This window comes from Papio anubis, chromosome 3, assembly GCF_008728515.1.
Source record: "Papio anubis isolate 15944 chromosome 3, Panubis1.0, whole genome shotgun sequence".
Lineage (NCBI taxonomy): Eukaryota > Metazoa > Chordata > Mammalia > Primates > Cercopithecidae > Papio > Papio anubis.
Genome location: NC_044978.1, coordinates 143,843,014 through 143,858,109, shown reverse-complemented (window position 1 = coordinate 143,858,109; position 15,096 = coordinate 143,843,014). Strand labels below are relative to the sequence as shown.

General features: G+C 39.8%; 1 protein-coding gene across 6 annotated transcripts in view; it reads right to left on the bottom strand.

The window, feature by feature from the left end:
• The window catches only part of ATP8A1 (ATPase phospholipid transporting 8A1), a 267,018-nt gene that overhangs the window by 229,877 nt on the left and 22,045 nt on the right, over positions 1-15,096 (bottom strand). For 2 of the 6 annotated variants that reach the window (XM_021938413.2, XM_017958665.3), the window contains exon 1: positions 765-4,513. The exons of 3 other annotated variants lie outside the window; for them this stretch is intronic. In XM_021938413.2, the coding sequence (XP_021794105.1) occupies positions 765-1,083 (319 nt within the window). In that variant the 5' untranslated portion in view covers positions 1,084-4,513. Of the gene's footprint in view, positions 1-764; positions 4,514-15,096 lie in introns of those variants that run through there. One more of the 6 variants, XM_021938414.2, reaches the window with a different exon arrangement.

The window sequence follows — 15,096 nt, the reverse complement described above, 5'->3', positions numbered from 1 at the left end:
TTTATAATAAAAAGTAACATCCTCACCTTTAACATTTCTACTAGATTTAAAGGGCAGCATTTAATAGTCATGTAAAAACTGAGCCATATCAAAAATAAGACATAACATCAACTTTACATTTCCCCCATAAGTGTTCAACTTATTTCCTTCCATTATATAAAAAGATGCCCAGAAGTAAAAATTATTTTTAAACTGGTTTAAATTACAGTTTTAGTTAAAACTAACAAGATAAAGGTAATTTAAAATATAGTCAAAAATTCAGGCATACGCATTTAATACTTTTCTGGGTTTTTTCCCAGATGAAGACAGAAGAAAAGATAGGTTTAAATAAGGAACTGCAACAGTGATCTAACTCACTATCATCACCTATTTGTTTCTCCAGTTAGAATTCAAATGAATTTTAAATTTCTCAAAAGCACTTCAAGTCATCTCATAATTATTGAAACAAAATGCTAGATTCAACTGTGTACTTTGTTGCAATGCTGACATTTCAAAAAATACATACAAGTTCTAGAACAGTATATGAACAGATAGTATTTTAAGCAGCTTTTTGTACCTTCTAGTGAAAATCAAAGGGGTGACAACAGTATTATATCTCCAAAACCCATTTTTCTTCTCTCTGCTGCCTAGCCAATGCCAACTCCTCCCATAAGACCTGCTGACATGTGGTTTCTTCTGAAGTGTTCTATGATGTTCAAGTTAGAGAAACGTCTTTGGGTTTCCACAGCCCTTTGAACCTCCCCACTCTTCAGCAAAACACTTACCAGCAGGTTTTGTTGCTGTCTGAGTCAGGTTCCCCCTACCAGAATGGGAACTCCCTAGGGCCACAGAAGGTGTGTTATTCATCTTTCCAACACCAGTGCCAACAAACAGCAGGTACCCAATGTCTGCCAAATACATATACCCAATGAAAAAGGAGTGGTTGACTGTTTTTTGAGGGCAAGAAAAGCTGCTCCACCCACTGATTAAAAAACAACTGTTGGCCAAGTGCTGGTAACAAACTACACGAAAAGCTGGCCTGTGGGGTTTGTTATAGTTTGAAACCAGAAAATCATTGAGGTGTTCTACAAAGGTGAGAAGCATGAGCACAGGGACTGGGGTGTGAGAAACAGTGTCATGTGTGCAGGGGAGAGCAAACAGGGCAGTGCTGCTGGAGCACAGACAGAAGGCCGACTAGAAACCACGCCGAGGAAGCACACAGGCCAGGTCCCTGAGGACCCTGCGCTCTGCTTGGCAGCCAGCCACTGAAAGCTTTCCAAGTAGGAGGGGCGCAGGGTGAGAGGCACACTGTATCCTTATCACCCTGGAGGTCACATGCTCTGATAGGTACTGTCACACCCATTTTAGGGTTTCAGACCCAATCGACAGCTTTGCTCACAGTGTTTCCCTACACCATGTTCTAAACACACACGTTTCCCTCTAGTTTTGTATAATTGAAATTTCACACATGGATTATCAAATAGAGGGAGATCAATCTTTAAAAAAATTGAGTCCTTTATTAGGTCTTCCTTCCTGGCAGCATGAAGACCAGAGCGTGCTGTTCCCAGTCTCTGGATGAGAGAGAGAGCCTCAAAAACCAGCTCTCCACTCCACTCTGAGCTGATGTTCTCAGGTTGTGTTGTATTTACTTGATATAATGGACTTTTGAGTGTTGTATTTATGCAATGGGACTTTTGAGGGCCTGGCCCTGGGATGTCCTTAGCTGAGGAGCTGGGTGTCACTCCCTCTAGACATACCTACTTACACTGGGGTCTCAAATGCTGCTGGGAGAGCACTGGATACTGCTATCCACTGAAAGCAGTTGGATACTGCATCTCTCCCTCAGATATTAATTTGTATTCAAGAATTTCTGTGGGGCAAAGGATTTTCCTTGAACTAAAGGGATTGGAATTAACCCTATCCCTTATGTGGGAATCAGAGTAATTAAAACAATCCTAATGGATTTAGTAGGGGCCCAACCTACATCAGATAATAAGGGATCTTTAAAGAGAAAACTCACCAAAATGAGGGGAAAGGTCCAAACTGTAACCTGTTGCCAGGGGTAGGACCATCGAAGAGACTGGATGGCTCTGAGCACAGGCTGTCACAGATAACATAGGCTTTCTTTACCCAGGCACTACAGAAAAGCTTTGGCAAGATATTGTACATGAAGCTGAATGTCTGCAGAATGCTTGGCTCTGGTGTGCCCTGAGCAGGTGTGATACTGAGGCAGGGAGATCTGCACTGAAAGCAGGGAGTGAGACTCTCAGCCAGTAAGCTGGTAGTCACCTCTCCTCTGTCTCCTCAGCAGTGAATTGGAGAGCCAACAGGCACCTGAAGCCCACTCCCAGAATGTCTGAAGGCCAGAGGTTGCGGGTATCACCTTCTGCGATGTATCCCATTCTATGTTTACTCCTAGCAGGTGACAGCAAGCTAGCAGTAAACAGGCACAGCAATCTCAGAAGTTCTCAGAAATAGCTCAGTGAACATACTTGACCTCAGAGATCCTCAGGAATATTCTGATGAAGGTACCGGGGGAAAAGACTAGCATTTTTGCTAATTTGGAAGTGAGAGTTTGCAACCATTATAATTAAACTCTTCAATGAAATCATCTTACATTACAGAAATGGGCAAGTTAGGTCTGGACTTAACATAAGTAACCTGTCAGTCCAGACTCTTTCCATGGAGAAGAGAAACAGGCTCTTCTATTTGATTAATGAACCAACACTTTGAGGAAGGTAAGTAGCAATTTTGATCTCACAGTTCTGGGTTAGAGGTGAAAACACATTTGCTACATTCAAAATTGACAGTTATTCAATACGCACCAGACAATTCTATTTTATGATTTCATTTTTTTATTTCCTTTGCATATCACCACCTTCATCAGCTATAATAACCACATAAAGAGCTACATGTGCACACCTGGGCAATGCCTAAGCTGAGCTATTAGAGTGGTGACAAAGACAATCAAAATAGGAGAATCCTTTACCACCCTGCCCCAAAGAGGGTCAAACTAAGATGGCATTCCTTCCTATACACGGTTCTATTCTTCGTTTTAAGGAACCCATGTCCCTTGCGATTTGTTTAATAATTTAGAGGGTTCGTTCACATAAGTCATTAAAATTTACTAGTAGCTTTTAATCCACCTGTCTGAACTCCTAAGGACTACTGAAAACTGTGACGCTTTTATATCATCCCCTCACAGAAAGCAGGGGGAAGGGGAGTGCCGTTCTGGATCTAGTAACACTTCTCACTGAGTCTTCTCCGTAGGGCAGGCCTTCAGAAGCCTTCTTTGTCCGTAAGTCATGCTAAGGTGAAATATACTGAGAGAAAGAAACGCATCTTACTCATGCTCTTTGATATCTCTCTTAGCTTTTCCTAGCACAATCTTGCACAAAGAGGACATACGATACTCGCATATTTAATGGAAATGGACTGCAAGACATTCGACTGACTGCTTCTGAGATCCACTCAGTGACCCACCCATCTTCTCTAGTTCAGACTGAACTCTGAAGCCCACAATGTAATGGGTTCAAACCTCGTATTAAGTATAGTCGAATGAACAGTATTTGGTAAATGGCAAAGCCAAGAATAAAACATGACTTTAGGTAGTTACTTACTTTCACTAGGCTTCAGTTTCCTGATCTTTCAAAGAGAAATATTATGTGTTCATCTCCTGGAATAGTTGGTAGTAAATGAAGGAATATATATGCACTGTACTTAAAACACCTAATATTGTAATAGATTACAATACATGTAATTTGTATTACAATAAATGTAATAGATATTGTAAAAGACTATTATACTTAAAGAGTTAACAGGGTGGATAATGATACAGTCATAGGCTGAGCCTCATAAAAATGGGAGGCAGCTTCTGGGTTAGAGGTTGAAGAATGTTTTGGGGTGGTAATTCTTTACCTTGTGGTGTAATTGACAATTCACCTGCTTCCCTTGTTACATGGTAAGTTACCTATTATACCTCTGTTCATAGTAAGCCCTCAAAGCCTGATGAATTAACAAGTGAGCAAAACCAGATTAGCAATATACTAGAAACAGATCTCTTTCAAGTAGACATATGTTGTCCAAGCCTGTAGGACTGATGTCCAAACAACAATTAGTAAATTTATAAGGAGAAGTAATTGCCATATGAACTAGAGTAACTAAAGTTCCATAATCAATTCAACTCTCCCAGATTGGCCTATGTAGAAAGTTAAATGACCAAAGTAACCCATCCACCAGTGGTTAGATGAACTAAGACTCTCATAGCATTGGAGAAGTACAGCCTGATGCAACCAATCCTGCTAAAGGGGTAGATGCATCTGTAGGACCAACCTCTTAAAAGTTTGTTGCAATATCTTGGCAATGAGGCCATGATACTTCAAGTCTGTTGGCTAATGCTTCTATTCCCCTCCGCAGAACTGAGAAGAGTGCTGATAATGTTTAACCCCATGACTTACCCCTTCCTTGACCATCTCTATCCCCATTTCCATCTTCGAATACAAATTCATATTTATTTATTTATTTTTATTATACTTTAAGTTCCAGGGTACATGTGCACAATGTGCAGGTTTGTTACATATGTATACATGTGCCATGTAGGTGTGCTGCACCCATTAACTTGTCATTTACATTAGGTATATCTCCTAATGCTATCCCTTCCCCACCCCTCCCCACAATAGGACCCAGTGTGTGATGTTCCCCTTCCTGTGTCCAAGTGATCTCATTGTTCAATTCCCACCTATGAGTGAGAACATGCGGCATTTGGTTTTCTGTTCTTGTGATAGTTTGCTGAGAATGATGGTTTCCAGCTGCATCCATGTCCCAAAAAGGACATGAACTCATCCTTTTTTATGGCTGCATAGTATTCCATGGAGTATATCTGCCACATTTTCTTAATCCAGTCTGTCACTGATGGACATTTGGGTTGACTCCAAATCTTTGCTACTGGGAATAGTGCTGCAATAAACATACGTGTGCATGTGTCTTTATAGCAGCATGACTTATAATCCTTTGGGTATATCCCCAGTAATGGGATGGCTGGGACAAATGCTATTTCTACTTCTAGATCCTTGCAGAATCACCACACTGTTTTCCACAATGGTTGAACTAGTTTACAGTCCCACCAACAGTGTAAAAGTGTTCCTATTTCTCCATAGCCTCTCCAGCACCTGTTGTTTCCTGATTTTTTAATGATTGCCATTCTAACTGGTGTGAGATGGTATCTCATTGTGGTTTTGATTTGCATTTCTCTGATGGTCAGTGATGATCAGCATTTTTTCATGTGTCTGTTGGCTGTATGAATGTTTTCTCTAGAGAATTGTCTGTTCATATCCTTTGCCCACTTTTTGATGGGGATGTTTTTTTCTTGAAAATTTTATTGAGTTCTTTATAGGTTCTAGATATTAGCCCTTTGTCAGATGAGTAGATTGCAAAAATTTTCTCCCATTCTGTAGGTTGCCTGTTCATTCTGATGGTAGTTTCTTTTGCTGTGCAGAAGCTCTTTAGTTTAATTAGATCCCATTTGTCAATTTTGGCTTTTGTTGCCATTGCTTTTGGTGTTTTAGACATGAAGTCCTTGCCCATGCCTATGTCCTGAATGGTATTACCTAGGTTTTCTTCTAGGGTTTTTATGGTATTAGGTCTAACATTTAAGTCTCTAATCCATCTTGAATTAATTTTTGTATAAGGAGTAAGGAAAGGATCCAGTTTCAGCTTTCTACTTATGGCTAGCCAATTTTCCCAGCACCATTTATTAAATAGGGAATCCTTTCCCCATTTCTTGTTTCTCTCAGGTTTGTCAAAGATCAGATTGTTGTAGATGTGTGGTATTATTTCTGAGGGCTCTGTTCTGTTCCATTGGTCTATATCTCTGTTTCGGTACCAGTACCATGCTGTTTTGGTTACTGTAGCCTTGTAGTATAGTTTGAAGTCAGGTAGCATGATGCCTCCAGCTTTGTTCTTTTGGCTTAGGATTGTCTTGGCAATACAGGGTCTTTTTTGGTTCCATATGAACTTTAGAGCAGTTTTTTCCAATTCTGTGAAGAAAGTCATTGGTAGCTTGATGGGGATGGCATTGAATCTATAAATTACCTTGGGCACCATGGCCATTTTCATGATATTGATTCTTCCTATCCATGAGCATGGTATGTTCTTCCATTTGTTTGTATCCTCTTTTATTTCACTGAGCAGTGGTCTGTGGTCTCCTTGAAGAGGTCCTTTATATCCCTTGTAAGTTGGATTCCTAGGTATTTTATTCTCTTTGAAGCTATTGTGAATGGGAGTTCATTCATGATTTGGCTCTCCGTTTTTCTGTTACTGGTGTATAAGTAGGCTTGTGATTTTTGCACGTTGATCTTGTATCCTGAGACTTTGCTAAAGTTGCTTATCAGCTTAAGGAGATTTTGGGCTGAGACAATGGGGTTTTCTAAATATACAATCATGTCATCTGCAAACAGGGACAATCTGACTTCTTCTTTTCCTAAGTGAATACCCTTGATTTCTTTCTCTTGCCTGACTGCCATAGCCAGAACTTCCAACACTATGTTGAATAGGAGTGGTGAGAGAGGGCATCCCTGTCTTGTGCCAGTTTTCAAAGGGAATGCTTCCAGTTTTTGTCCATTCAGTATGATATTGGCTGTGGGTTTGTCATAAATAGCTCTTATTATTTTGAGATATGTTCCATCAATACCGAATTTATTGAGTTTTTAGCATGAATGGCTGTTGAATTTTGTCAAAGGCATTTTCTGCATCTATTGAGATAATCATGTGGCTTTTGTCTTTGGTTCTGTTTATATGCTGGATTATGTTTATTGATTTGTGTATGTTGAACCAGCCTTGCATCCCAGGGTTGAAGCCCACTTGATCATGGTGGATAAGCTTTTTGATGTGCTGCTGGATTCGGTTTGCCAGTATTTTATTGAGGATTTTTGCATCGACGTTCATCAGAGATATTGGTCTAAAATTCTCTTTTTTTGTTGTATCTCTGTCAAGCTTTGGTATCAGGATGATGTTGGCCTCATAAAATGAGTTAGGGAGGATTCCTTCTTTTTCTATTGATTGGAATATTCAGAAGGAATGGTACCAGCTCCTCCTTGTACCTCTGGTAGAATTCGGCTGTGAGTCCATCTAGTCCTGGACTTTTTTTGGTTGGTAGGCTATTAATTATTGTCTCAATTTCAGAGCCTGCTATTGGTATATTCAGGGATTCAACTTCTTCCTGGTTTAGTCTTGGAAGAGTGTAAGTGTCCAGGAAATTATCCATTTCTTCTAGGTTCTCTAGTTTATTTGCGTAGAGGTGTTTATAGTAGTCTCTGATGGTAGTTTGTATTTCTGAGGGGGCGGGGGTGATATGCCCCTTATCATTTTTCATTGCATCTATTTGATTATTCTCTCTTTTCTTCTTTATTAATAGTCTTGCTATCAATTTTGTTGATCTTTCAAAAAACCAGCTCCTGGATTCATTGATTTTTTGGAGGGTTTTTTGTGTCTCTATCTCCTTCAGTTCTGCTCTGATCTTAGTTATTTCTTGCCTTCTGCTAGCTTTTGAATGTGTTTGCTCTTGCTTCTCTAGTTCTTTTAATTGTGATGTTAGAGTGTCAATTTTAGATCTTTCCAGCTTTCTCTTGTGGGCACTTAGTGCTATAAATTTCCCTCTACACACTGCTTTCAACGTGTCCCAGAGATTCTGGTATGTTGTATCTTTGTTCTCATTGGTTTCAAAGAACATCTTTATTCTGCCTTCATTTTGTTATGTACCCAGTAGTCATTCAGGAGCAGGTTGTTCAGTTTCCATGTAGTTGAGCATTCTTGATTGAGTTTCTTAGTCTTGAGTTCTAGTTTGATTGCACTGTGGTCTGAGAGACAGTTTGTTATAATTTCTGTTCTTTTACATTTGCTGAGGAGTGCTTTACTTCCAACTATGTGGTCAATTTTGGAATAAGTGCGATGTGGTGCTGAGAAGAATGTATATTCTGTTGATTTGGGGTGGAGAGTTCTGTAGATGTCTATTAGGTCTGCTTGGTGTAGAGCTGAGTTCAGTTCCTGGATGTCCTTGTTAACTTTCTGTCTCGTTGATCTGTCTAATGTTGACAGTGGGGTGTTAAAGTCTCCCATTATTATTGTATGGGAGTCTAAGTCTCTTTGTAAGTCTCTAAGGACTTGCTTTATGAATCTGGGTGCTCCTGTATTGGGTGCATATATATTTACGATAGTTAACTCTTCCTGATGAATTGATCCCTTTACCCTTATGTAATGGCCTTCTTTGGCTCTTTTGATCTTTCATAGTTTAAAGTCTGTTTTATCAGAGACTAGGATTGCAACCCCTGCCTTTTTTTTTTGTTTCCATTTGCTTGGTAGATCTTCCTTCATCCCTTTATTTTGAGCCTATGTGTGTCTCTGCATGTGAGATGGGTCTTCTGAATACAGCAAACTGATGGATCTTGACTCTTTATCCAGTTTGCCAGTCTGTGTCTTTTAATTGGACCATTTAGTCCATTTACATTTAAGGTTAATATTGTTATGTGTGAACTTGATCCCATCATTATGATATTAGCTGGTTATTTTGCTCGTTAGTTGATGCAGTTTCTTCCTAGCCTCGATGGACTTTACATTTTGGCATGTTTTTGCAATGGCTGGTACCGGTTGTTCTTTCCATGTTTAGTGCTTCCTTCAGGATCTCTTGTAAGACAGGCCTGGTGGTGACAAAATCTCTAAGCATTTGCTTATCTGTAAAGGACTTTATTTCTCCTTCACTGATGAAACTTAGTTTGGCTGGATATGAAATTCTGGGTTGAAAATTCTTTTCTTTAAGAATGTTGAATATTGGCCCCCCACTCTCTTCTGGCTTGTAGAGTTTCTGCCGAGAGATTCGCTGTTAGTCTGATGGGCTTCCCTTTGTGTGTAACCCGACCTTTCTCTCTTGCTGCCCTTAACATTTTTCCTTCATTTCAACTTCGATGAATCTGACAATTATGTGTCTCGGAGTTGCTCTTCTCGACGAGTATCTTTGTGGTGTTCTCTGTATTTCCTGAATTTGAATGTTGGCCTGCCTTACTAGGTTGGGGAAGTTCTCCTGAATGATATCCTGCAGACTATTTTCCAACTTGGTTCCATTTTCCCCATCACTTTCAGGCACAGACACAGATTTGGTCTTTTCACATAATCCCATATTTCTTGGAGGCTTTGATGATTTCTTTTTACTCTTTTTTCTCTACACTTCCTTCTTGCTTCATTTCATTCATTTGATCTACAATCGCTGATACTCTTTCTTCCAGTTGATTGAGTCAGTTACTGAAGCTTGTGCATTTGTCACATAGTTCTCATGTTACGGTTTTCATCTCTATCAGTTCTTTTAAGGTCTTCTCTGCATTGATTATTCTAGTTATCCATTCATCCATTCTTTTTTCAAGGTTTGTAGTTTCTTTGCACTGGTTACGTAGTTCCTCCTTTAGCTCTGAGAAGTTTGATCGACTGAAGCCTTCTTTCAACTCGTCAAAGTCATTCTCCATCCAGCTTTGTTCCGTTGCTGGCGATGAGCTGCGTTCCTTTGCATGGGGAGATGCACTCATTTTTTGAATTTCCAGCTTTTTTGTACTGCTTTTTCCCCATCTTTGTGGTTTTATCTGCCTTTGGTCTTTGATGATGGTGACGTACTAATGGGGTTTTGGTGTGTGTGTCCTTTCTGTTTGTTAGTTTTCCTTCTAACAGCCAGGACCCTCAGCTGTAGGTCTGTTGGAGTTTGCTTGAGGTCCACTCCAGACCCTGTTTGCCTGGGTATCAGCAGCGGAGGCTGCAGAAGATAGAATATTGCTGAACAGTGAGTGTTGCTGTCTGATTCTTGCTCTGGAAGCTTCGTCTTAGGGGTGTACCCCACTGTGTGAGGTGTCGGTCTGCACCTAGTAGGGGATGTCTCCCAGTTAGGCTACTCAGGGGTCAGGGGCCCACTTGAGAATGCAGTCTGTCCGTTCTCAGATCTCAACCTCTGTGCTGGGAGATCCACTGCTCTCTTCAAAGCTGTCAGACAGGGGCATTTACCTCTGACGAGGTTTCTGCTGCTTTTTTTTAGCTATGCACTGTTACCAGAGGTGGAGTCTACAGAGGCAGGCAGGCCTCCTTGAGCTGCGGTGGGCTTCACCCAATTCGAGCTTCCTGGTGGCTTTGTTTACCTACTTAAGCCTCAGCAATGGTGGGCACCCCTCCCCCAGCCTCGCTGCTGCCTTGCAGTTAGATCTCAGACTGTTGTGCTGGCAATGAGAGAGGCTCCGTGGGCATGGGACCCTCTGCGCCAGGTGTGGGATATAATCTCCTGGTGTGCCATTTGCTAAGACCCTTGGTAAAGGGCAGTATTAGGGTGGGAGTTACCCAATTTTCCAGGTGTTGTGTGTCTCAATTTCCTTTGGCTAGGAAAAGGAATTCCCTTCCTCCTTGCGCTTCCCAGGTGAGGCGATTCCTCACCCTGCTTCAGCTCTCGTTGTTTGGGCTGCACCCGTGGACCAGCGCCAACTGTCTGACATGCCCCAGTGAGATGAACCCGGTACCTCAGTTGAAAATGCAGAAATCACCTGTCTTCTGTGTCGCTCACGTTGGGTGCTGGAAGCTGGAGCTGCTCCTATTCAGCCATCTTGGGCGTGCCCCCACAAATTTATATTTAATGTTCCATTGGGATTATCAAATCCTGCAGGCCTAGGAACCAATCTAGCCCCCTTACAGGTGACTTTGCTCAGCATATGTTAGTCTTAGAAAGAAATGAGAAGGTATACTCAATTCCCAAATTTCCAAGTTGTTGGAGACATCTCAAAATGGCCCACAAGTACAGACACACAAAGTAAATGATGATAGTAACACCAGATACATGCTCATTCCTCACATTTCAGAATCTCCAGGAGACTACTCAGGCATTCACCCTAACGTCCTTGGTGCTCAGTCAGACATTTGACATCCACTAATAGCATTATTAGTCTTCTTAAATCAAGTTTCACAGAGCAAATTGGCAGGCAAATTCATACACCTATCATTTTGAGGGATGGAACTGAGCAAAGATCCTTTTCTATGTATGAAAGCACATTTGTATAGTGGCTTCTGGGAAATTTTAGCTTCTTTCAACATTGTGTTCTCCAAGGTCTGAAACCTCTTAAAAAATCAAACCAGTCTCCCAGAAAAATGATTCTGGTATAGTTTTTATTGAAATGAGCAAGGAAAAGACTTTTCCTTATTTATGCCAAATGCAAATTATGATTCAGTCATTCAGAATCCCAGCTATATTGAAAATTCCATATATAGTGTTTATAATATTCTGCTTGATTCCTATTCACCCTGCCAGCAGAAAAGCAATTTTGTTTTCTGAATTGTGGTTTATCTCAAGCAATAAAAAAATTATCCAGTATTTGCTATGCATATTTTAAACCAGAAACTCTAAGAGGCCAAATTTTGCATTCTTGGTTATAAAATGGCCAAACGCTATTTCTAAACTTCTGAAGGACCAAGAATTTCAGTATAGGGAATAGTCACATATAACTTTTAACTACTGAATATGCTAATAAGATTACTTTGTATTACCAAATAAAAATATACAAGCAACATCCTCCTGTGATCATTTTAGCTTCCAGCAATAATTTTATTTGTCAAGAAAACACAGGATGCTGGTGGGTCACTATCCTAATTATGACTCTGAAGTGAGCAAGTGCTCATCTTCCCTGAACAGTGTTTCATCACTTAACCCACTTAGGGGCTGTGAGGTGAGCTCAGGTTCTTCTACCAATTACCCACGTGACCCTGCACAAACCACTTCATCCCTGGGGGTTATTCTCTTCCTTTGTAAAATGGGGAAGCCAGGCTAGGCTAATAATCTGACATGCACTCTCAGCTCTAAAATTCTCTGAAATTAATATCTGCTGAGCAGCAGGCAGAAAAAAAAAATCAATAGTTTTGTTCAGAAGAGCAGGGAAATTCTGAAAAACAAAGTAAAAAAATTTCCCTTCTTGAGCCTTTATTGAGATGTTTCACAGCAACAATTGCCTTCCTTAATCTGCAGCCAAAACTCAGTCACGAAGTGAAATGGTGCTCTGTGATGGTAACTCAACTTCCATATTTGAAAAGCTAGGCAGTGACTATAATCAGTTGCCAACAACTATGTGGTACCTACTGATCAGTGACTACTGGGTTGCCGGGTATGACAGCACAGAGTCTTCCTTTCTTCATCTGCCCAGATTCATCATCACATGCTTATATGTACACAGTACAATGTAACAGAGGAAAATGCTCAATAGTATAAGTGAAAGGCTTCTGACCTGCTCATATGAGAGAAGTATCATTTCTGAAATATTCCATTTTTCATCTGAAATATCATGATCTAATAGGACCTGTTGTTCATTCATTTGTTTATTCATTCATTCAACATATTTAAGAATCTACTATGTTTTGGGCATTTAAAAATGCTATAGAAACAGCAGGAAATAAGATAAGGTCCTCTTTCTTAGGAACTTATTTTCTAGAGAAGAGTAGGATAATTACAGATCATGGTAAGAGGAAGAAAATAAACAAGTGATTGTAGAACAATTGACATAATTCTCTGTGCTTAAGTTTCATTATGTATATAATAGAAATAATAACAGTACCTTACCTCAAAGGGTGGTTGTAAGGACTCAGCGAGTAAATATAAAGAACAACGCCTGGCACGTAGTAAGAGTTTAGTAATGAATGTGAGCTATTTTCATTGTTGTTGTTGTCACTGCTAGTGATGCTACTATAGCTGCTGCTATTTTACACTGAGTGGTCAGAGAAGACATCTCAAGGAGATGCTGAATTGAGACCTTGATGACACATAAAGGAAGATAAGGGACAGTGTCAAACCAAAAGGGGGAACAGCAGAAAAAGCCCTGGAGGGGAGAATGAGCTTGGCATTTCCAGGAACATGAAGGCCACTAAGAGTAAACAGAGCATAAAACAAAAAGAAGCAGAGCCAGACTGGGAGAAACAATAAACAGCCTGAATTTATATTCTTTATGCAGTGGGAATTCACTGATGGGTTTAAGTAGAAAGACCATTTCGAGGACACTGTGATAATCCAGGTAAAAGATGATGAGTCCTGGGTTAGACTGTGGTGACAGAGATGAAAGGAAGTGGATGCATACATTATACTCTGGAGGCAGAGCTGGCATGAGCCATAGAACCTCTTCATGATTGTATGATGCCCCATAGTACTACCACCTGATGCTACTCCACACAAAAGCCCAAGACAGGAAAGAAATGTAGGATTTTCAAAAATCTGATAATGTTTTATTCTGATCACATGCTAAATTTACAATATTTTGGATGTGTTGGGTTAAATATATGGTTCAAATTAATTTTGCCCATTACTTTTAATGTAGGATTGTAAATACAACAAATAATTAACCACTTAATGAACAGAATTCTCTTTACAGTCAAACAACTCTAATCTTTAGATATCATGCAGCCTTTTTCTCATTATTACATGGTAATCAATAAAGTTTAAAATACAGAATATAATCAAGGAGGGCATTAAAGAGTCATGCCAAGAATGAGAGGGACCGTTTAGGTCTACCAATTATGAGCTCTGGTTACTTTAGACAAGATAATTAACCTTTAGCTGCCTACCCTCTTACAGGAGTTTGTGGGGATTACCTGAGATAAGGCATGTGTAAAGTGCCTGGCTCCTCATGCATATGCAAAAATTCTAGCTATTATTTTTATTATGAAATCAGAAGGGCAGACTGTGGGAGAAAATAAATAGGCTATGTAGTCAGATGTATGTTCAAATTCAGATTATAACACTTCTACATGGGCAAATTATTTTATCTTCTGAGTCTCAGCTTCCTCACCCATAAAATATGGTTAATGTGAGGATGACATTATGTTAGCAATGTAGCACAATACTTGTCATTCAAACAGTTCCTGTTACCCTATCCTCCCCACAGATTAATCTCCCCTTCAAAATACTTGATACAGGAAAAACAAAAGTCTAAAGGACTCTAATGTAGGTATTAACGTTTACTTATTTTGGATAATATTTATAGTTGTGACCAGTGTAAATCAATATAGACAGCAAAATAAATTTTGCCACACAATTTGATAAATTTTTTTTTTTTTTTTTTTTTTACAAAATTGTCATCTGTATGGGGTTATGCAACAGAAATGCAGGGGTGGTAGGTAGGAGGGAGACAAGAACAAGATACAAAATCATTCTTTTGCCTGGTAATATGGTTATAGAACCATTAAGTCTTTTGCAGACGCAACTTTATTGCAATTATAAGTAAGTCTGTAATTGGAATCAGAATATCTATTATATTATTTCCTAAACATATTTAGGAGAGTCCAATTATATAACCTTTCACTCAATGGTTTCCAAGATTAGGCATTAAAGGGACCATATTAGCTGCTCAAGTTTCTTGACTTAGGTTGAGGTCATTAAACAAGCAATCATGCTTGCAACAGTCAAAGAATCTAATAAAAGAATATTAACAGGGAAACTAGACAGAGACTTTACAGGTACAACTGCAGAACTTAGGTGTGATTAAAGTTAGGTACTACTAAGATGGAATTACGAGCATTAACTACTATCCTTTTCAAAGGCTTAATCATTGAAAGTCCTGAATATATATACACACACATATGTATTTGTATATATTGTTTTGATACAGAAGCTTAAGAATACACGCGCGCGCACACACACACACACACACATGTGTAAGCTTCTTAAGCAGGTGGAGCAGCTCCTGGAAGCACACGAAAAGCTTACAGAAAGGCTGAGATAGATCTCAGGCAGCTTTACTAATGGACAGTCAATTCAAGATACCACAGATTCAGTCCTGTCTGTGGTTAGCCTTTTCATCTCTCCAGATGGCAAATTGACTGTGATTGGCTTAGCATGGGCCATGTGCTGACTTTTAAGTCAAAGAGGGGCATGGTAACTTGATGGAGCAGTCCCCTAAGACTATAGGGGAAGGCGGAGTTCTCCAAAGGAAAGCAATGGGCTTAATGCATAGACACACACACACACACACACACACACACACACACACACACACGTAAGCTTCTTAAGCTGGATCAAAATAATTCTTGGCTGAATAATTTAGATGTTTGTATTTATTTTGTTTTTAGTGG